Raw genomic sequence first — 24,777 nt, forward strand, 5'->3', positions numbered from 1 at the left:
GTCCTCCATTGGGTAAGTTTGTAATAGAGGATGTTACTATAACCCCTGGAGATTGTCCTACATTGGGTAAGTTTGTAATAAAGGATGTTGCTATAACCCCTGGAGATTGTCCTCAATAGGGTAAGTTTGTAATAGAGGGTGTTACTATAACCCCTGGAGATTGTCCTACATTGGGTAAGTTTGTAATAAAGGATGTTATTATAACCCCTGGATATTGTCCTCCATTGGGTAAGTTTGGAATAGATAATTATACATTGGCCTCTGTTTAGTATTGACATTGACCTCTTTATTATGATGACATTGACTTCTGTTTAGTGATGACATTGACCTCTGTTTAGTGTTGACATTGACCTCTGTATTATGATGTCACTGACATCTGCATAGTGATGACATTGACCTCTGTTTATAGTGTTGACATTGACCTCTGTATTATGATGACATTGACTTCTTTATAGTGATGACATTGACCTCTGTTTAGCGTTGACATTGACCTCTGTATTATGATGACATTGACTTCTGTATAGTTTTGTCATTAGCCTCTTCATTGTTGATAAAGAGAAAATTACATCCACTATTTATGTCATTTATAAGCTGTATATGATTTTATTAATAATTTGATTGTTTATAAATAGCTTTAAAAAGCAGTTGCTTAATTTTATCTTGTGGAAAGATGAATTTATTGCTCTCTCTTTCATTACAGTTTGTCCAACTGGTCTGGGTCCCTGCCATAAAGATGGTATATGTATCAAGGATAAGATAGAATGCGATAAGATTTCCCAGTGTCCCTCTGGTGAAGATGAAGCAGACTGTCGTAAGTTCATATAAATTCGTTTTTTGCATACCACTTTTACCTACTGTAAATTCAGAAAATCTTTGTGAGGTTTTTATTAATGGGAATAATGCGACTTGAGGAGTATCTCAATAATAAGAACTCACATTCTGATATCTGATATATATATCTATATGCAGATTTTCCTGATATTGAATAATTAATCTCGCATTTTTGTCCACTCTTCAAAAATTGCAATAATAACTGCACATAATAATTTCTGAATTTACAGTACCTTATGCTGAATTTTTGGACTATAAAGGAGCATATGATTTCCTGCAAATTGTATATTTGATAATACCATGGTAATAATATATAGGCTGTGTCCTCTTTCTCTGTATGAAATATCTGCCTCGTAATATTTATCAAGTTGACACTTATAACATAGATTGTCATGGTAACAAAGATTTATGCTATATACCATTTCAGCCATTAGCATAAGCTGTGACTTTGAACAGCATTATGGATGTGGATATTTGTTTGGAAGCTATATTTGGAGAGATGCTTTTGTTCACTATTTGCCAGCAGTTGATCACACCATGGGGGCTGATAATCATTCAGGTGACAAAATATAGTTAACATTTGTTTGTTTAGTAATATAATATAATCTGTGTTTTCATAAATTTTTCTTTGATCATTTTGTAAATAATTTTCCTTTTCATGCTACACGACAGAGAATGGATTATACCAATTAAGTAGAAAGAGAACATGAGGATGTCATACACTTTATCGCTATTGTCCGCCATTACTGGACATCACAAAGTTTCCTGTAAAATTTTGACGTCATAATAGAAAATATTTGACGCCACAGTGGAAAAGTGATTGTTGTTTGACGTCAAAAGTTCAAGAGGCACAGATTCTCGGGTCAAGCAGTGCAGATTTCCAAATATTGATAAGGTCTATTGATGTTGCCTATAGGAAGATAGTGGTAAATAGATTATCTATGGCTTTTCAACTCTTTGAAGGTTCTTGTCTACATCTCATCACAGGGCTGTCACCCTTTGATGAGATTGAGATGAGAAACTCCACTTATCTCAGGGTTGTCACCCTTTGATGAGATTGAGATGAGAAACTCCACTTATCTCAGGGCTGTCACCCTTTGATGAGATTGTAGCTGAGAAAAACCACTTATCTTAAGGCTGTCACCCTTTGATGAGATTGCAGCTGAGAAATCAACTTATCTCAGAGCTGTCACCCTTTGAAAAGATTGTAGCTGAGAAAAACCACCTACCCCAGGGCTGTCACCCGTTGATGAGATTGAGATGAGAAACTCCACTTATCTCAGGGCTGTCACCCTTTGATGAGATTGTAGCTGAGAAAAACCACTTATCTTAAGGCTGTCACCCTTTGATGAGATTGCAGCTGAGAAATCAACTTATCTCAGAGCTGTCACCCTTTGAAAAGATTGTAGCTGAGAAAAACCACCTACCCCAGGGCTGTCACCCTTTGATGAGATTGAGATGAGAAACTCCACTTATCTCAGGACTGCCACCCTTTGATGAGATTGTAGCTGAGAAAAACCACTTATCTCAGGGCTGTCACCCTTTGATGAGATTGTAGCTGAGAAACTCAACTTATCTCAGAGCTGTCACCCTTTGAAAAGATTGTAGCTGAGAAAAACCACTTATCTTAGGGCTGTCACCCTTTGATGAGATTGTAGCTGAGAAACTCAACTTATCTCAGAGCTGTCACCCTTTGAAAAGATTGTAGCTGAGAAAAACCACTTATCTCAGGGCTGTCATTCTTTGATGAGATTGAGATGAGAAACTCCACTTATCTCAGGGCTGTCACCCTTTGATGAGATTGTAGCTGAGAAAAACCACTTATCTCAGGGCTGTCACCCTTTGATGAGATTGTAGCTGAGAAAAACCACTTATCTCAGGGCTGTCACCCTTTGATGAGATTGAGATGAGAAACTCCATTTATATCAGGGCTGTCACCCTTTGATGAGATTGAGATGAGAAACTCCACTTGTTTGAAAAACCATAGATAAACTGTTTACTGCTATATTCCTAGGCAATATTTACAGGTTAAACATATCAAAGCTTATTTTGTGAGTTCCGGCTATTAAAAAAACCGGATGTACTATCAGAGAAGTTCCAGAGAAAACTGTGTCTTCCCTTTTGGGATTTTTTATACATAGATGATATTAAGGCAAGAAAATATATATTAATTTGTACCATTTCTCGTAAATCCTTTATTTATTATGTAAATTGTTGGTGATTGGTAATTTTGAAAAATCAATGATAAAAAGGTAATGGGTTATTCTATTTAAACATAATGCAGAACAACACATATTTATGCTTGATATATGTGTTACTTGTTCACATATCTTTTCAGCTTAATTAGATGAATATAAGTAAGGTTTATTTTGAAATCAATCTAAGATTGTGATTACATTTAGAGTTAACTCCCTTGCAGTATATTATAAGATTGAATAAAATGAAGGCAACACCTAACATAGAGTATTTTTAAAATGATATATAATACTTTTGTTTATTTGAGGTCACTGTGTCGGAAGATCAATGTCATAATTTTTGCAAAATATGGTTTCTGGATGCTAAATCAAACACTACATATGGGATTGCAACCATACTTGATGTATATTGTCACATATGATGAGAGGAAGACCCCTATTGATTTTGGAAATACAGTAAAATCTTTTTAAGTGAAAACCTGTCTTGCCATGCCACCTTTTTCTTTTCCTGCTGTTGTGATACCTATGTATTTTCAACCTGAATTCAAAGATCACCCTTTTAATACGCTCACATTTGTTTGGTCCTGACGGTGACCGTAATATAAGAGTTTGAGTGTATTATGAAATCATTTGACTTAGAGCGTGTCAATGGTTGTGATATGACAAATGTTTATGACTTTTTCAGGTCACTACATGTTTTACACATATGACACCACAAGAACAGCAACTTTGACCTCTCCCCCTTATCTGACAACACCCGGAGGATGTGTTAAATTCTATTACAACATGGAAGGAGGCGTGTCAGCAGAACTGAAAGTTTATACAAAAAAATATGGAACAAAGCAATTGGTGTTTTATGCCAATGGAATCTATGTGGAGACTGATGAATGGTTGGAAGGATCTTTTGAACTTCCTGCAGGGGAGACAACTATTGAGTTTGTTGCCTATGGTGACACTTCCTTTTTGACACCTGCCATTGTTGCTATTGATGATGTAACCTTGATAGAAGGACAGAGTTGTTCAATTCCTAGTAAGTACAGATTACATATTTTATTGAGTTTCAGATTCACATGTGTTTGTTATGATCAACCATTTGCAAAATCGTCAAATGTATACCAGTGTTCACAGGTTTGGTTTAATTTTTGAAAACTTTTTACCCTTTGGGGTTACTGCACATGTTTCACACTATAAATGCATTTGAAGTCCAAACAAAATTTAACCCTGTTGCATTTTAAATCATCAAATCTGATTGTTTAATGTATAAGGAATCCTACCAAATTACTCTAGGAGATCTTATAGTTATTTTGCCAAGATTGTATTTCAGTATAAGAAATCATTTCATAACCTGTGCTTAATCTCGAATATATGTATATATCCCGCTGCAAATGTTTGCACCTGTCCTAAGTCAGGAATCTAATTACAGTAGTTGTCGTCTGTGTTTTACGTGTTTCTCGTTTCTCATTTTTATATAGATTAGACCGTTGGTTTTTCCGTTTGAATGTTTTACACTAGTAATTTTTTGGGGCCCTTTATAGCTTGCTGTTCGGTGTGAGCCAATGCTCCGTGTTGAAGGCCGTACCTTGACCTATAATGGTTTACTTTTATAAATTGTAACTTGGATGGAGAGTTGTCTCATTGGCACTCATACCACATCTTCCTATATCTATATAGAGTTATATATAATTTTCATGAAGATTTCAATTTTTTTTAATTAATAGGCAAAATCATGAAATTTTATATTACATATTATCTTATTGAGAATATTGTCTCATTTGATGAAAGCTCTGTGTTAAAAGAAGACCTAAGATTTTCGACAAAATAAACTTGAACTAAACAATAAGTGAATCAAGTTGAATGGGAGATAATCCAGTTTATTTGCTTCTTTTCTCTAAAACCACAACTAAAAGTCCATGCTTTAAAACAAAAGTTAAAATCAATGAAAATATGCATTTTGAAAGTGGTGATGCATTACATTCACCTTCTGGGGAATAGGGGAGGCACTGGGTATTTTTCTGAGGACAAACAATCTTTTTCAATTCTAATAAAAAAAAAATGTTTTTTTTTTTTCAATAACATACAGACATAAGAAAGTTTTTTGAAACTCAATGTTGTATAAACTAAAGACTTGAAATTAGTAATTAGCTGATCCTCCCACAGGCACAGGGCAATTAGGAGTAAGAGCAAAGACTGGTTGGCTTGGATAATTAAAGATACCTATTGTATTCATATATTCTTGTTTCGATGATAGAGCAGGGATATATACAATCTTGACAAATGGTTCTTAAAAAGGCTATTGTAATTGAAAAATATTATCTATGATGGCATTGAATATGATAAATGTGTTTTATATTAATTTTAGGCTGTGAAGACAGTATAAATACATTTTCATGTAAGAGTTCAGGAGTATGTATCCCAGAGTTCCTTGTCAGAGATGGCTACCAGGATTGTTTGGATGGATCTGATGAAGGTTAATTTATTTTTTAAATCAATTTAATTATATACATATTCAATTTTTACAAAAGAGGGGAGAAAGATACCAGAGGGACATTCAAACTCATAGATTGAAAATAAACTGACAACGCCATGGCTAAAAAAGAAAAAGACAGACAGACAAATAATAGTACACAAGACACAACATAGAAAACTAAAGACTAAGCAACACGAACCTACAAGTTGAGAGGTTAGAAAATCTTGTATTTTATTTCATTGTTATTACATTATTTATATAAAATATATTAGCAGATATAATACTCCTAAAACAGGTATACTGGTCTGCGTCTTTCTTTCATCTTTCATTTTGTCTCTCCTTCCATCACTCCTTTTAAGCATATAATTTTCAGCAAATGTACTTCACAAAGATTTGACCTTTGACATATAGAAATTTAAAGATAAATTGTAAGGATATTAGAGACAGGAAATATTGGTTTTATTTTAGCAGGTTTTTCATCATGAATTAGAATTTTAATAAAACAGCACATTATCCTGAAGAAAAGTGGTATTTACCGCGCTAAATGTCACATATGCTTTTACATGTATACTTATGGTAAAATATTTGATGAACAATTGATTTTTGGTAAATAATTGTCCATGAATGCACTTTTATCTCTTGGAATATATAATAAAACAATTACTGTCTTTCGGTAAATATATTGACCTCAGTGAATATTATCTGCTTTTTATTTTAAAGTCAATAAAACCACATCAAAAGACAGTAATTTTGATAAATATTTTTTGTTGACCGACAGGTTCTAAAGGTTTTTTTGGACCTGAGTGGACTTTTGGTCCAGTAATTGTTCAATCATTACTGGTCCAGTCAGTGTTTTAGCTGTCTTTTACATTATGAGTATTACAGAATTTTAACATCTACACAGGTCATTTAGTCCAGTAATTGATGACATTTTACTGGACCAAACCATTTATTATTGGACATTGCCACATGTCTGATGGACCTTGGGAATGATTGTTGGCCTAATTATATCTCCTTATGTTTACTCTGTGCCATATTGTATCTCTTGTACATATATATATATATATATATATATATATATATATATATATATATATATTCATTATACATAATACTTTATGTCTGTTATTGTTTATTTGAAATCTATGGTGCTTAATTTTTTGGTTTTCTTCTTTTATATACAGTCAAACCTGCTTGAGACCACCTGTATTAAGCAAAAACCTGTGTTAAAAGAACATCAATTTTAGATTCCTCTGTAGTACATTTCATATAAATTGAACCTGTATTAAAAGACCACCTGTCTTAAGAGACCACTTTTTTGCTCTCTCTTAAGTGGTCTCTTAAAACAGGTTTGACTAATTACCTGGTTTTCTTTTATTCTATACAATATAAGTTCATGGCAAGGTGGTTTTCAACTCTGATCTTAATTTACTAAGATTGACAGATTTCCTGTCGACTATTGATGGATCTCTCTGCAGGGCAGTCCGTCTACTTCCATCAATAAAAACTTGCCACCATTAAAAAGCTGAGTGTGCTGTAAGTGACTTTAAACAACCAATCAATCAATGCTTTTTCTTTGCTTTGCATATGTATAAATACTGTGAAATCAACTTAGTTATTTATTTTTTTATTTTAGCTTTGAAAACTGACACAGGTGACAGCAGTTCAAACTCCACAAACTCTGCAAGTAAGTCAGTCTTAAAATATTTTTTAAATATTAGAAAAAAAATTTAGAAAAATCATGTGAAGACTACTTAACTTTTGTTATAAAATAATGTTTTTATGGTCCTCATTTTTAAACAAAAAACAGGGCACTCCCACAATTGCCAGAATTATTTCTGTATTCTGATCAATTTCGAAATTGCTATGAAAATTCACAGAAAATCATGTACCGGGATGGCTAAATGTTCAGCCTTAAAGGATAATTGATAGGTCAGAAGGGATAAAAAGTGTCCCTTGTTTTTTATCCCCCGCAACTGAAAGTTGGGGGGCATATTGTTTTACCCCTGTCCGTCAGTCTGTCCCATTATTGGTTTATAGCTATTCTAGATGACTCCTCCTACAGTTTGAATGCTAGGAAGTTTTCACTTTGCTATCTGTTTGTACATATATTGATGGTGTGCATGTGGTCAGGGTTTAATTTTTATCAGTATTTGCTCTTTTGTGAGTTAGTTGAACTTTGTCATTTTTTGGATTATTTACTTGCATGGTGTTTCTAGATTACTCCTCCTACAGTTTGAATGCTAGGAAGTTTTCACTTTGCTGGCTGTTTGTACATATATTGAAGATGTGCATGTGGTCAGAATTTTGATTTTTAAGAGCAATTTATTTTTGCAACTTTCAAGAGCAGAATAATGATACAAATATCAATCATCACAAAATTGTCAAACTTGGATCCACCCTTATATATTTGTAAAGACAGTAAGATAATCCCGAAAATAGCTGTATATCATATTTGTTTTTCATTCATTGTTTATTTTACATAAATCAGGTCGTTAGTTTTCACGTTAGAATTGTTTTACATTTGTCATTTCGGGACCTTTTTCAAACTGACTATACAATATGGGTTTTGCTCATTGTTGAAGGCCGTACGATGACCTATAGTTGTTAAGGTCTATGTCATTTGGTCTCTGGTGGAAAGTTGTCTCATTGGCAATCATACCACATCTTATTTTTATATAACATTAAAGAGTTCTACATGGAAGGGAGATAGTTTTTGTCATCAATTTCCCACACTGAAAGTAGCATCAGTGCATAGGTATCCATTTATTCTTTATTTTCTTCTTGAGAACTTCCACTTGAAAGCTTCCTTGCAGAGGATATGCAAATCATTGAAGAGTTCTAATTGAAAGAGATATAGTTTGATTTGTTTAATCAGACCCCCCTCCCCCCAAAGTGGCATGGAAAGGACTTAACATCAAAAAAAGGATCCACAAAAATAATTTGATTAACAGTATATATTGGTAAGTGGTCAATCTCTTTATGGCCGCTAGTTTCAATAGCCTTTGGACTGACCAGTTGAAAGAAAATATGGATTGACAAGCTATTTTGGTTTGAATTGAAGAATCAAATTTCAAATAATATAGAATTATTTTATTTTATAGATGTGTTGAGTGCATGTACATTTGAAATAGCAACAGAACCATTTTGTCTTTTCTACAATTACCAGAGTCAAGACAATGCTGACTGGATAAGACATCTAGTATGTACATTTGTTAACTTAAATGTTGATTCATTATTAATCGCAGGTTACTTTTTTTTTTGCCTATGATCATAAATGGTCAGTTTTACCTTGTTTTACCAGTTATCTTAGAAATTGTGATCACAGCAACTTGAAATGTAGGATTTCTGCTCACTATGATTTATACTTTTTAAAATATATACAAAATTAGCGTTTTAACCCAAATTACATAGTTCTCTGAAAATGGAAATTTAAAAGTGGGAGTGAGGCATTGTGTCTTGTAGAAACTTCTTTCTTACAGAAAATATTAATTAAAAACATATTTGAGTATTTCCTGAGTGGTTAAATGCATGACATTCTTCATTTGAAAGACATAATGAAAATAAAATACAGTCAATATTTCAAACTGGGATCCTTTATAACATGAGTATGTAAACAAAGTCTAAAAAATATATTCAATTAAAATTAATGGAAAAGTTGGCTAAAAATGCAAAAAAAAATGTTTCCCAAAATGAAGTGCATTTACAAATATAAACTTTTGACATTTTAGAGAGAAGATGATTATATAACCATCAATTTATAGATATAGGAAGATGTGGTATGAGTGCCAATGAGACAACTCTCCATCCAAGTAACAATTTATAAAAGTAAACCATTATAGGTCAAGGTACGGCCTTCAACACGGAGCCTTGGCTCACACTGAACAGCAAGTTATAAAGGGCCCCAAAAATTACTAGTGTAAAACTATTCAAACGGGAAAACCAGCGGTCTTATCTATATAAAAACGAGAAACACGTATGAACTACATAAACCGACGACAACTACTGTACATCAGATTCCTGACTAAGGACAGGTGCAAACATTTGCAGCGGGATTAAACATTTTAATGTTACCAAACTTTCTCCCTTTTCTGAAACAATAGTATAACATCACAACATAGAAAGACATACTATAAAATATCAATTGGAAGGCTTAATGTTTAGTTTTGTATGCATGACCCTATGCCTATAAGGCCTAATCGTTATCGGAAATATATGTTTGCTTAACAGGAAGGAACACCTTCAACAGACACAGGACCAGATAGTGCTGCCATAGGCAGTTACTACATGTATATAGAGACAACTGACATGGCAACAGGGGAGTATGCCAGCTTGACCTCAAGTCTTCTACATCCTAGTAAGTTCATTACATTTCAGCTGCGTCAGATAGAAATCAACCTTTTGCAAATGAATATCAATACATCTGATAACCTATTTCGGATTGAAAAAATCTCTATGGAAAGTCTGTAACTATATGAAAATTGAGCTGTTATAAGAAAATCTACAAAACAGACCAAAATTCATCTTTTATTCCATATTTGAATGTTCCAAATTCAATCAAAGTCTTATACATAAAATTGAGAATGGAAATGGGGAATGACTGTCAAAGAGACAACAACCCGACCATAGAACAGACAACAGCAGAAGGTCACCAACAGGTCTTCAATGCAGCGAGAAATTCCTGCACCCGGAGGCGTCCTTCAGCTGGCCCCTAAACAAATATATATACTAGTTCAGTGATAATGAACGCCATACTAAACTCCAAATTGTACACAAGAAACTAAAATTAAAAATAATACAAGACTAACAAAGGCTAGAGGCTCCTGCAGTTGAACGGCAAACGCCTGAATCTGACAGATAGAGGTCAATTTGTCGACAAAAAAAGTACCTGTATGTAAAATGTTTACGCCCACAAACAGCTCCACCTATAATTTTTTCTACGGCGTCTTTGAGAACGATGTTCCATTCTGTAGTAAATTAAAACATTAAATTAACTAAAACATAGAAAAGTAAGTGTATAAAACTAATTAAAAGATATATTTGCACATGACTGGTTATGCATGATACGCTGGCAATGTGCGCAATGTCCTTTAATCCAAGATTCAAAATTAGTTTGTTTCCTATGTCAAAATGGCGGATTCCAATGTTTACATTTTTCCATCGATTTGAGAGCTGACACAAATTCGTATCCAATCATTAATTTGCATATTATGTACTGTGTAGGGTAGCTTATCCAATGGGATTTACTGTTATAAAGTGGCTATACGTTACCATCCATCGTTACAAAAGTGCCATGTGTTTTGTGTGTATAGCTCAGGAATGATGTGTATTCAATATTTACGGTAAATAATCAATGTTATGTTCATTATATTTCCATGCATACACAAGTCATAACAGCAAATGCATTTTTTATAGAACTTATTAGGTAAACAGACATGTTTAGCTGTCTGCTTTAGCAAAAATTCGTGTAAATAAACCCGATGGGTCGTTTTGAATATTTAAGCACAGCAGACAAACACGTGGTAGATTATTGGTGTTTGTTTACCTAAATTGCACGCTGTTGTTACTAAATACTTAGAAATAACCATTATCGTGTTATTATTGTTTAACAGCAGATAAAATTAATTTTACAATTGCATTTAACTACTTTCAAGAGTTATATAATACACCTTGCCTAAGAAATAGGTCTAGCTAGGTCTAGGGACTTCCTTTACTAGGTCCTTTAAAATGAGGCTGTAATAATGTACATGATGTAAATTACCATATTTACATTCCAGCATTTTGTTGCATTTGATATATTTCATATACATGTACATGTATGTACATAGAGAACAATAGAGTAAATGAACATACATGGGTTTAATTCCGGATCTCCTGTAGTTGGTGATCGCAATACTGGTATACCACAAAATCGTTTATTTTTTACAGATATTTTAATACATGTATACTAAGATTCTAAGCATTTGTTTGTCTTTATTTTCTTATCAATCTTTCACAATAAACATGATAAAAGATATCAATATTCATTAAACATAAAAAGTTGCTTAACAGGGGAACCTGATTATAATCAAATTAACTACTTTTACTAGTTTGTCTACATGAATGTTAAGGGTAGTTAAAGCAGTTGATTCAGAACCATGGGCAATACAATTTGTAGCAGATATATCTACTGGTACAAATACTCAAATACTAATACTAGACAAGCACTCCTACAATAAGAGAGCCGTACAGGTGCTATTTAAACAAGCTTGTAATATAGCAAGCGTAAGAGAAAGTCCACAGACTGAATACATAAATATCAATATAGGAAGTGGGGATTGCAGAAATGCCATCTGAAGAAGAAATAAACAATACCAATGCTGATGATACAGAAGCTATAATAGCATTAATGTCAATATAAAATTCACTAAAATATACTATTGAGACTTAGAAAGAGAGAGCTGGAAGAAAACATAGAAGAAAGTAAAGAGTTTGTTAAAATGCTGAGACAGTACGGTTCCCTTAAGAAAAAAACATCAGAAGATTTAAAACTTTCTTTGATTACAATCACAGTGTACCATCAATGGCATCATCAGTTAAACATACAATCATTCCATTTAAAATTGTCATGTCATATGTTAATATCATTATGCATATATATGTGACACCTTTAATAAAAGATTAATTACCTGTATGTATTGTTTATTTTAAAAAAACACAATACTGGTACAATACTGGAATACAATACTGGTACAAAATTTTTATACCAGTATTGTGCACAATACTAGTATACCAGTATTGCGATCACCAACTACAGGAGATCCTGAATTCCCACCCTAGGTATTAATTTTAATACTCATTAGAGGTTGGAGCAAATAGGGCAGATTGCAATTGACCATAATGTAGTGTCTAAAAATGCTGATTGATGTGGCCAAGTCCTCAACATCCTTTTTTCTAAGTATACAGCAGCTCCTTTAAGGATTAGTAAGGGAACACTTTACATATAGTCCAGTGGCTAAGTCCTGTCTTTTTTGTCTCTATTATTTCCTTATTTATATTATTATATTTCTTATATTCTCTTGTACATGTAGTAAGCTAAAAAGCTATCATTACTCTTTTTCCTCATCTGCCTGATAACAATGAAATGTATTCATTGTTGATGTCTGTAAAGTGACTTATAATTTAACTGCTAACAGACATTTGGACTCTGGTGGATAGTTTCTATACTGTTATCTCATTGGCAATCATACCACATCTCTTTATTTTAGTACAGGTTAAGTATTTAAAGTAAGTGACTAACAAACATTAAATCATTTGAAAGAAAAATTCTGCAATGATTTCAGTTTACATATATCAACAATAAAATTTGGTTGTATAAATTGTGTCATTATGTTTATAATGACCACTGTAATTGTGAACTGCCATGACTGTCTTGTACAAAATATATTTGAATAAGTTCCCTAATGAATAGTATATAGATGTTTAAAAAAACAAATGTATGTACTAGTTCCAGATCTATCAATTCAAAAATAATTGATGTTTTTTTTAATTAATTGAATAATAACAACTTATTGCAATAATCATGATAATCATGATATTAAAATACAAACTAGCATTCTTATATGTGATACATATATAACTTAATGCAGCTTATTCTGAAATTGTAAGGTATGTCATAAAAAAGAGATTTTTTGTAAAAGTTACCAAAATTGTCTGTATTTCAACCACATTTAGGCCTAGGAACCTTAAATTTTTAAGTGTAGAGGTTGACAAGCTAAGTCATGACTGTAAATTCAGATATTATCATGAGGTTTTATTAAAGTAAATAATGTGATTAAATTGATTACCTCAATAAAAAGAACTCTCATTCTGATTTGATACTATGAGATTTTTTCTGATATCAGAAAAATAAATATCTCATTGTTGTCCATTCTTCAAAAAATTTCTGAACATACTGTACATGTATTTAAGTCAGCTTTGTTTTTGTCTGAGACTACTATAACATGGGAAGTGACCAATCTCTATGTTAATTGTTATAGTAGTCTCAGGTTTTTGTTTTGTAGTTCAATTGACTATGCATTTTAGAGCAGTTAAATATGAATTTGGATTAAATTTGAAGTTGATTCAGTATATTTTATGACATAATAACACTCTTTTATTTAAACAAAGCATTTTCAGACTTTATTTACAGACCAGCTTAGCTAATCATTCATTATTCAATCAATAATTTAATTAAAGGACTCAACAGTTGTTTGTAGGACTTATGAATTCAAATATAAGGAAAAAAATCAAATCTTGAAGTAATACATGTAATAGGAATTATGAGAACTGCATGATATCAGATTGCAATACAGCTTTTTGTTCAGTTTTCTTTGTGTTGATTATAATGTTTTAAATCCCTTTCTGGATTTTTGGATGTTCAGATTTTTTCTCTTGATTAAGAGCGAGCAACGGAACTTGTACATCTTATATAGTTTCTTATCTCGGGGGTGGATCAAGCCAATTTTCAAAGAGGAGGGGGGCATGTATTGTCTACGTTTTCTTTTTTTCCATATTGTATTTTAATGTAATGCAGTGTTAAATTCTATTGTAACACAAGTTCTGCTGACAAATGGCTGATAAACCCCTCTTGTATGTAATTATTTGGCATGAAATGAAATATGTTTTTTCTGTATATGGAAATTAGGAATAATCCACCCTCTCTTTATAAAAGACCTGGATCTGCTTAAAAGTTCTTGCTTTTCTCAGAATTTTCCATTGTTACATCAGGAATAAAGGCTACCAATAATCATGGTTGACGATCATTGAGGTCACACATAAAGAACCCATCTCTTTGCAGATCATAGTAGAAAAACAAAGATACAATGTAGTTGGTAACATAAATGTATTTAAAAATATCAAGAGAAACACTCCCATACAGAATCTCTGTCAATAAGTTATTTTTCCACTCTTAACAGTGAAATCTTAAATATGTAAATTGATCGGCAAGCCTCGCATCTTGAAAAATAAAATGTCTGTAGGAAAGAACTATTGTTTCACAATTGATGCCGTGTTAGAATTTATAATATCACTCTTTTTTCCCCATATGATCAGCATAAAAAGTGACAAGTTCTTCAGTCTAAATAACTTTGTTAAATCTCATTTCTGATGGAACATTTTCAGTGCACCAGATTAACAACTTTCTATGTTAGATACTTATTTAAATATAAAAATTCAAGTCTGATTTTAGAGTGAAATTTTAATATATTTAAACAAACTGTCCTAAACAACCAACATGTACAAACACTGAGTTTATTTTCATATCCTTTCTAAGAATATTGATACAAAGAAAGTAAAACAAAGACTTGTATCATTCCATCTACCAAAAGGGTGTTTGAGAATATACAAATAAGTCCAAGTTTCAGAGAAAAGTCAGTTATCTATAATTTTCTTCTTTGGAAGTTTTCAAAAACCTGTTTTAGGGTACTTGAAAAAATGCCATATTCAAACATTCCATGACTATTTTAATGTTACAAGAGTAGAGGAACATTAAATATAGAATGGTTATTCAAGAAAGTGTCGAAATATAACTACAATCATTAATTTTACTCGAATTTACTGTTGTGAACTTGCAGTTTCCCAAGATGCGTGTACGGAGTTATCTCCCGTTGATCTCCGCTTCGCCACGAATAAGCTGACACAATTGCGTATCTGGGGAATTTATGATCTATAATTAATATATAAGATCCAGAAAATGGTTTTACTGCATATTTTTTACCCCTCCATACGTTACCAAACCCATTTAAGAAATGATTTGGGATTTTCCATAGACCTACGCAAATTTTCCAAAAAAAATTTCAACTTCCATCGTTGTTTTAGAATACTTTTATAACACCTTTCATAAATAAGTATACATAATAATGAAGCTTATTCACTCAAGATTTGGACCCTACAAGTTTATTTATGTACGAGTTACAATTAGACGATACGAGGTAAAAAACCAAGAGGTGTACACGTTCACAAGAAAACGGTAAACTCTGACCTTTTATCACTTGACCAATGTCTTGAACTTAGACGCCATTTAATCGTTTGCCGTTCAACTGCTGACTTGGGACAGGCGCAAAAATGCGGCGGGGTTAAACATGTTTATGAGATCTCAACCCTCCCCCTATACCTCTAGCCAATGTAGAAAAGTAAACACATAACAATACGCACATTAAAATTCAGTTCAAGAGAAGTCTGAGTCTGATGTCAGAAGATGTAACCAAAGAAAATAAACAAAATGACAATAATACATAAATAACAACAGACTACTAGCAGTTAACTGACATGCCAGCTCCAGACTTCAATTAAACTGATTGAAAGATGTATATATATATATATATATATATGTGCACTAACATAAGATGAATTTCCATCCAACACAGCTTATTTACTAAATCATTAATAATATTACGATTGTTGAATTTTCAACATCTTGTATCAAATTATTTTTGAGGTTTGGTTGTTGCTTTTTTCATGTTTTTCATAATTTATATAATAACAAAATCTTGCAATGCGGCTATTTTTAACAGGTTTTAGTTAAATGTAAATAGTTTGTTGAAGGCCTTCACACATTATTATGTAAGATAAAATAAAACATATAAATGTTGAAATCTACCTAACACTCTGTTAAAAACATACATATAAATATCAACAGGACTTCACTACTGTAGATTCTTTTATTTTAGTGGATACCAATTTTCTTGGATTGAGGAAAAATTGTGTTTTCATGGGTATTTGATTTCCTGGTTTTGCCAAAGTCTGCATACAAGCCTATAGAAAATTTGAACTTCTTGAACATTTATATTCGTGGTTCACATATAACCAGGAAATCCACGATAATTGGTATCAAAGGAATAATAATGAATCCACAGTACTTACAAAGATAAAAATGATTTTAAAAGAACCATGAATATTTGTTTTACAGATACACAGATGTGTTTGTCATTCTATTATCACATGTATGGCGCTAATATTGGAAGATTAGATGTGATACTTTCAACACCATTTTCAAATCAGACAATATTTACAAAGTACACCTCACAGGGGAATCAATGGTATTTCCAGAAGATATATATTCAACCTGGAGCTAACATAAAGGTATATATTTTCATTACCGTTAATGCAGAAATTGTTACGCGGATTTTGTTAATGTGAATAATGCATATCACATTAAAAAAAACTTGCACTTTGATTACTGATACATAAATCTGTATGCAGTATTTATTGAAATCGCAATTATAAATCTCACATTATATTCCATTCTTCAAAAATCTCAATAATTTCTGAATTCACAGTATTTATATTGGAAGTAACTATCTATACTATTAAATGAGAAGACCTCATTTTGTGTGTCGCTTCTCTTCCTTCCACAATGAATTAATCATATAAGGACCATGCATAGTTGCATTTGTCATCCTCGCTTATGATTATTCAGTTTGGGTTATTTTGGTAGGAAAACAAAAAGAAAGGCATCAGGATATTGTTTCCGTCATCGGACGGACTAGTAAGTCAAAGACGAGACTTCCGTTTAGGGCTATTTTAAAATTACACTTTATTTTCAACTTTGAAGTGCTGATATAACCCAAAAGGACCAAAATTATAGCCAAATCCCAGACAAAGAAATAGACCTATGCATGAAGGAGATACATTCCTTAATTCATGTAATTTGAAATGATTTTGAAATTGTATTACAGCAAATTTAGATATACCAATATCCCTATTTTCATGCCAGTACTGAAGTACTAGTTCTAGGCTGGTGATACTCTTTGGGACTATCAGAAGTAAGGAACATTGCAAAAGCACCTTAGACCAAATGATCTATATGTCAGTTAAGTTGGTTTAGTATAAAATACACTTTCATTGGCTATTGATAGCAGGCATTTTACAGATAACTGCTTAAGACAAAGACAGGCCTTTTAAGATTACTTATGCTAATCACTACAAAATTTCTTACAATGAAATTCAGTAGGGAAGAAGAGACGTATAAGGGAATCATATGAAATGTTAGGCTCGGAAGTTTTCCCTTTGAATTCCAAAGTCATATTTTTCCTTGTTAAAGGCTGTACAGTTGCCTATAATTGCTTACGTCCACTTCATTTGAACTTTGGTGGATATTTGTCTCATTGGCAATCATACTACATCTCCCTATTTTTATATTATCAAATATATAATATCTTCAGGTTGCCAAGCCTACCTAATCAAATAAAATAAAAATGTTAGGATGCAAGTAACTCCTTCTTTCAATGAAGAAATTTTTTTGATTTTTTTTATATTACAGATTATGTTTAATGGTGTTGGTGGAAGTGGTTACTATGGAGATATAGCATTGGACCATATCATGTTGTTTTCTGGTGAATGTGGTAAGTTTCAATGACTTTTATTAATAGGGCCCTTTATGTGGGATCCTTACAGTTTACACTTTGTCCTTCCATGTGTCTGTCATCAATTTTTGTAAACCCCCAAAAATAAAAAAAATGGGTTGAAGCCAATGAAGTTGTGCACAGTTGTTACATATGTAGATGTATATTTAATTTTTGTGTGAAAATTGGACAATTATTTTTGTAAAAAACTCACAATTTAGAGAAATCCTTTTTGTAAATGTAAGAACTCAAAAAGTATTGGTAAATTGTTGATGAAATTTTGTATAGTTGATGTGCCTAATGTGTAGTTCTGCATATACTTTTGTTGTTGAATCGACAGATTTATTTAGAGAAAAACTAAATTTTAGTTTAAAAATAAAAAACTTAGAGAAACATCTTTTTGCGCTAGGATTTCAATGAAAACTGATTTAAAGATATGATATGCTACTGTTAAATAGCACAATTACACAGCAATAGGGAGCAAATTACTGGAGACCATAGCTTTCAATCTTGATAATGCTTAGACCCAAAAAAAATTTGTCTGTTTCCTGCCTCCAACCATTATGAAATATTGTAAGTCAGGATTTTATTTCATTATGCATATTAACGAGATTTGGATAAAATTTCATGTTTTCTCAGAGTTTTACACTTATGCATCCGGTAATTTGCGCATGTGTGTTGATACATTTATAATATTCAATGATTTGACAAGACCTTCTACACTCGATATGTGTCTATCTTATTACAAATTTGAGTGAATAATTCAAAGGAATTGGATTTGTTGTCAAATATGACGATTTTTTTCTTGAATAAATTTTGGAAAGGCAATAAAATATTTTAGGGTCGACGATCAAACTTAGGGGGTAGGAAACAAGCACATATTTTTTTTTTTGCCGGATAACATAATTTTTATAGCAATTCTCTGTAATAACCATAACCATCCTGAAAGAGTCTGGCATGCATAATCTCAGATATTGATTAAACATTTATATAAAGCATAAAAAGTTGAGAGAAACTGACAATGCCATGGCAAAACACAAAAGACAAACAAGTCGATTTAAACACTAAATAGAACACTAAAGACTGAGCAACACCAGCCCACCTTAAAGTAGGAGTTATCTATAAAGTACTCCATACAAGGACCAAAATGGAACACAATTTTTCTCTAGAATATATGGTTGCTTATGGTAACCTAGATAAACTCATCATAGATACCAGGATTACTATTTTGTACGTCAGACGCGTTTTGTCTACAAAAGACTCATCAGTGACGCTAGAATAAAAAAAGTTAAAAAGGCCAAATAAACATCAAAGTTGAAGAGCATTGAAAAAACCAAAATTCCGAAAGGTTTAACATTTTAGATTTCAGCAAGTATGAGGTCGAGTTTCATTGTCAAAAGTTCAATTATATTATTAGATATTTTCTCCCATGATGTATTATCACTTTTTGTAACCTTTAATAATATAAAAAGTATAATAGGAACCAAAAATATTGGAAGTTACAACAGACCGCATCCCATGTCTTTTAGAATAAATCCTTAAATTTTCTATTTGATATTTATGAAAATAAAATGATGAAAATTATACATATTGTGTTTTCTTCAGATAATTCCACAGTTATAACTGTAAGCGATGAATTTAATCCATCAGTACATTTGGTTGGTGGACAAACCAGGGCTTCAGGTCGCTTGGAAATAAAGCCAACTACTTATGGTGTATATTCCCCTGTCTGTGCAAATAATTGGGATTCAGATGACAGCAAAGTGACTTGTCGACAGCTAGGTTACAAGTAAGTGAGATTACCACCTACATTCATCTGATCTTCAACAAAGGAAATTCAGTGGTTCCCTATGGGAGGGGTATAGAGATGACAGTTAAAACTGTAAGTGATGATTTGAATCCATCAGTTCATTTGGTTGATGGACAAAACAGGGCTTCAGGACGCTTGGAAATAAAGCCAACTACTTATGGTGTATATTCCCCTGTCTGTGCAAATAATTGGGATGAAGATGACACTTAAGTGACTTGTTGACAGCTAGGTTGCAAGTAAGTGACACTAAAGTGACTTGTCGACAGCTCAGTTACAAGTAAGTGACACTAAAGTGACTTGTCGACAGCTAGGTTACAAGTAAGTGACAGTAAAGTGACTTGTCGACAGGTCGATTATAAGTAAGTGACACTAAAGTGACTTGTCGACAGCTAGGTTACAAGTAAGTGACAGTAAAGTGACTTGTTGTTACAAGTAAGAGACACTGAAGTGACTTGTCAACAGCTAGGTTACATTAGTAAGTGAGACTAAAGTGACTTCTTGACAGCTAGGTTACAAGTAAGTGACAGTAAAGTGAATTGTCGATAACTAGGTTTCAAGTTAGTGACAGTAAAGAGACTTGTCGACAGCTAGGTTACAAGTAAGGGACACTAAAGTGACTTGTCGACAGCTAGGTTACATTAGTAGGTGAGACTAAAATGACTTGTCGACAGCTAGGTTACACGTAAGTGACAGTAACGTGACTTGTAGACAACTAGGTTACAAGTAAGTGACAGTAAAGTGACTTGTCGACAGCTTGGTTACAAGTAAGGGACACTAAAGTGACTTGTGGACAGCTAGGTTACATTAGTAAGTGAGACTAAAGTGACTTGTTGACAGCTAGGTTACAAGTAAGTGACAGTAAAGTGACTTGTTGACAGCTAGGTTACAAGTAAGTGACAGTAAAGTGACTTGTTGACAGCTAGGTTACAACTTTCGAACAACAAAGGAGATTCAGTGGTTCCCTGTGGGATGGGGGATAGAGATGACAGTAAAGTGACTTGTTGACAGCTAGGTTACAATTAAGTGAGATAACAACTTACATCTGATCTTCAACAAAGAAGATTCAGTGGTTCCCTGTGGGATGGGGGATAGAGATGACAGTAAAGTGACTTGTTGACAGCTAGGTTACAATTAAGTGAGATAACAACTTACAGCTGATCTTCAACAAAGAAGAAGGGGCTTCAGTGTCTGAGTGGTTGAAGTAGATAAACTACTGTATCACTAGCCTGTCAACACTGAGGTTGTGAGTTTGAGTCCGACATGTGACAGGTGTATTCAACACTAATCTTGATTGACTAAGATTTTCAGTTTTCCTAACAAAGTTCAGTGGTTCTCTCAGGGCACTCAGGCTTCATCAAAAATCAAAATCAAAAGGTCAAGGTCATCTGATAACAGTTCAGAACTTGCAGATACTATAAAAGTTGCCACTTTTATCAGATCTTAACCAAAATTGGACTGCTGAATATTTAAGTAGTCATACTTGAACCAAGGTCAAAGATAGGGTCAAACTAAATTGCATTACAGAACTCATCAGATTTAAAAAAAATATTTGTTCACATTAGAATAGAATGAACCTTGGTTGATATAAAGATATTTTTATTCACTAAATAATTCAAAGGATAATGTCACCTATTAGCATTATGAAAAAATACAGCGCCATTATATTTTTAGATTTTGGAAAAATACTGAAAATTAGCCAAAGTCAATAAGATTTGAAGTTTTTCAGCCATCTTTAAGCATTTATTATGCTATATGTCCATAATACAAATGTATTGTTGTAGTACTCTCAAAGCTCATGTATAGAACTTAGGTACTGTGAATTTATATTAGTCCCCGCCACAATGCGTAATGAGAGATACAGAATTACTGGGTGTCAGTCCATGTATCCTTCCATGCATCTGTGTGTCCTTGCATCTATCTGGTCACTCTTGTATGTGATCTAACCTGTACAATTCTTTCCATCATTTTGATGAAATTTATATCATAGGTTTATATCAGCAATGTCTTTCTGGCAGTTTTGAACTTCAGCACTCATTAATTTTTTTTCAACTATGTAAATTATATAGATAATTGCACTGTACTATTGCTCTAAAGCCTACATTTTTAGTCAGAATTTTTTTTTAAAGAAATTATATCGTAGGTTTATTGGAAAATGACGCTGTCAAAGCGTCAATTTTACTATACCATTGACCAGATTTCATTTTATCGCTTCCAGTCGCTTCCAAGCTGCCTTCCGAACTCGGTTCCGTATTTTACATACCTATGTCCTGTACAGAATTTCATTCTTAACCTGTCCATATGTTTATTGTTATTAAATGGTATTTTGAGCTATCCCTTTGGTATTTTTTTCATATTTATATGAGCTTTGCATGACTTTACAATCCATAAAAAAAATCAGAACATAAATAGATCCGTATTGTTATGGTTTTGGACTTTTTACATACCAATGATAACAAATCGCTATCACTAGAAAATAGTTCTTGAAAGAATGTTTACCTTTACTTGTCAGCTGTGCTTTGAAATCATTCAAAAAATAATAATCGGAATCATCTTGAAATCATACGAAAGATAATGGTCTTTATCAAGATTTAAGAAGTTTTTAAGAACCGAAAATAAGTAATATGGTTAAATCACGTGATGCCTATGTATTTGTTTACAATGTAACTGCTGCAGACATAATATAGGTCAAATATCGCAGGGGCCAGTTCTATTAAAGAATAAAATGGCGATAATTGCAGAAGTTTTTCTGTCTAAAGACTTTATTTCTTTCTGGATTTCTTCACTGTAAAAAGAATTATAAGATGCAAACACTTTATGAAAGGAGTAGGCAGTGCTCATTATGAATCATACCAAAAGTATTTAAGGAAAGTTTTACCCTTTCTCTGACAACGTGGTCTCGTCCATTTTTGAAACATTACGATTATTTCATTACTTTTTCGAGTTAACAACTTAACTATTGAACCTGTATTGTTTCGAGAAAAGCATTCCCGTTGTCCAGGTGTTCATAACAAGCCTGTATTTTACGATTACTTTTACTTGCATCGCTATTTTCAAAATCGGATATAAAAATTTCTTGAAAATAAATAAAAAATAGAGATTTGCCATCCACTTTTCAAAAACTGTTAATTAAATATTAATTTAAAATCAATGTTAACTGTGGATGACTTGGATAAGGAATGGCATTTAATGATTCCTAGAGATACAGCAAAATGTGTAAACAGGAAGTTGTGAAGGGAGACAATTTCATTGGCCAAAAGTGCTAAAACAAGGCAATACCCCTGTTTATTCATCAGAAGACATAACACATCTTGGCTTAATAAGAGCAGAATTGAAGGAAAACAATCTTAATGTTGATGCCCGCATCAGCATTGCGTGAACAACCCTATACTCTCGGATGAATACTGGTCTACATGGAACAAATGGACTAAACCCACAGACATCTTACAGGATATATCAGAGCTATGTTATTCCTCGTCTGTTATATGGAATGGAAATGCTCCCTCTTAACTAGAGCCAACTTGATATCATGACCCGCTTTCACACAAAAACATTGCGTAATATTCAGTCTCTGCCTACACGAACAGCCACTGGATCGATATTTATGCTGTTGGGTGCTCTAACAATTGAGGCAGAAATACATAAAAGGCAACTTTTCATTTCTGTACAGTGTTCTTTCTTGCAACAATTCGACAATTCAAGGCTTAGTAGACAGACAAATCATCATGAATATTGATAACCATCTCAGCTTCTTCTGTAAGGTCACAGGTGTGCTAGCTTTATATGATCTGCCAAGTATAACTACACTTAGCAAAAATTTACCGTCAAAATTAAAATGGAAAGCAACAGTTAAATTAGCAATTCAGGATTATTGGACTAAAACCCTCATTAAAGATATGGAAACAAAGTCTTCATTAACATATTTGGACAAAACCTTGTTAAGAATTGGTTCTACACATCCGGTTTGGACCAGCCTTTCTTCAACTGTCCCGGATGATAAAAAGGGAGCGATAAAAGTCCGGCTACTAACTGGGACTTATTTACTTGAATCTCACAGATCTAAATTTAGTGGTGGCAGGGAGTCGGCATTATGTAAATTCTGTGGAACGTCGGATGAAGATATAATCCATTTCCTGCTGTTGTGTCCAGCCTTACACCAGCAGAGAAAAGAAACATTCAGCAAACTTAAGTCTTATGTGATATCAGTTATTGACATGGGATATTGGTCTAAAGAATTCAAAGGACATTTTGATCTGATAAGACTTATTGTCGACAGTTCTTTTCTGCTGCCAAAGCTTAGAAATAGGACCAAATTGGACAAAATTCAAAGATTAGCTACGGACATGTGTTATAGACTCCATTCTCAGCGTGTATGGAAATTACAAGGAAAATAATAACTGTATTGCTAAGTATATAGATAATACAATCAGTGTAATGAGGAAAGATATGATATGAACACTATGTACATATGTGTAAAGGTAGAGGCAGGGGTGTCCTGCTTTCCATTGTATAAAGCACCCTATATTTTTAGATTTTAGTTGGGTACAGTAAATCTTAAAATACATATTGACAAGGCCTAGATATTTTTACCTTTTAATTGCGTAAAAAAAAATTTTATCAGTCCTTAATGGATATAAGAAGATGTGGTATGAGTGCCAATGAGACAACTCTCCATCCAAGTCAAAATTTATAAAATTAAACCATTATACGTCAAAGTACGGTCTTCAACACGGAGCCTTGGCTCACACCGAACAGTAAGCTATAAAGGGCCCCAAAAATTACTAGTGTAAAACCATTCAAACGGGAAAACCAACGGTCTAATTAATCTATATAAAAAACGAGAAACACTTATGAACCACATCAACAAACGACAACTACTGAACATCAGATTCCTGACTTAGGACAGATGCAAACAAATGCAGCGGGTTTAAACGTTTTAATGGTACCAAACCTTCACCCTTTTTCCTGAAACATTATAGTGTAACATCACAACATAGAAAGACACACTATAAAATATCAACTGAAATAGCTTAACTCAATCAAAGGACATACAGACCTTCTAAAATTCAAACTGACCATTATTCCGTGCGTTCATCGTGTATCGTGCGTGTTGCG

The 24,777-nt window shown here is 32.9% G+C and overlaps 1 protein-coding gene across 3 annotated transcripts in view; it reads left to right on the forward strand.

The window, feature by feature from the left end:
• The window catches only part of LOC127723375 (MAM and LDL-receptor class A domain-containing protein 2-like), a 210,865-nt gene that overhangs the window by 140,228 nt on the left and 45,860 nt on the right, over window positions 1-24,777 (forward strand). For all 3 annotated transcript variants that reach the window (XR_007992046.1, XR_007992047.1, XM_052229951.1), the window contains exons 51-60: window positions 701-811; window positions 1,259-1,390; window positions 3,712-4,056; window positions 5,386-5,493; window positions 7,130-7,180; window positions 8,598-8,695; window positions 9,724-9,850; window positions 16,421-16,593; window positions 17,774-17,855; window positions 19,461-19,644. Coding sequence is in view for 1 of the 3 variants with exons in the window: in XM_052229951.1 (XP_052085911.1) it covers window positions 701-811; window positions 1,259-1,390; window positions 3,712-4,056; window positions 5,386-5,493; window positions 7,130-7,180; window positions 8,598-8,695; window positions 9,724-9,850; window positions 16,421-16,593; window positions 17,774-17,855; window positions 19,461-19,644 (1,411 nt within the window). In the remaining 2 variants the exon portion in view is untranslated. The remainder of the gene's footprint in view (window positions 1-700; window positions 812-1,258; window positions 1,391-3,711; window positions 4,057-5,385; window positions 5,494-7,129; window positions 7,181-8,597; window positions 8,696-9,723; window positions 9,851-16,420; window positions 16,594-17,773; window positions 17,856-19,460; window positions 19,645-24,777) is intronic.

This window comes from Mytilus californianus, unplaced genomic scaffold (assembly GCF_021869535.1).
Source record: "Mytilus californianus isolate M0D057914Y unplaced genomic scaffold, xbMytCali1.0.p SCAF_13, whole genome shotgun sequence".
In the NCBI taxonomy this organism is placed as follows: domain Eukaryota; kingdom Metazoa; phylum Mollusca; class Bivalvia; order Mytilida; family Mytilidae; genus Mytilus; species Mytilus californianus.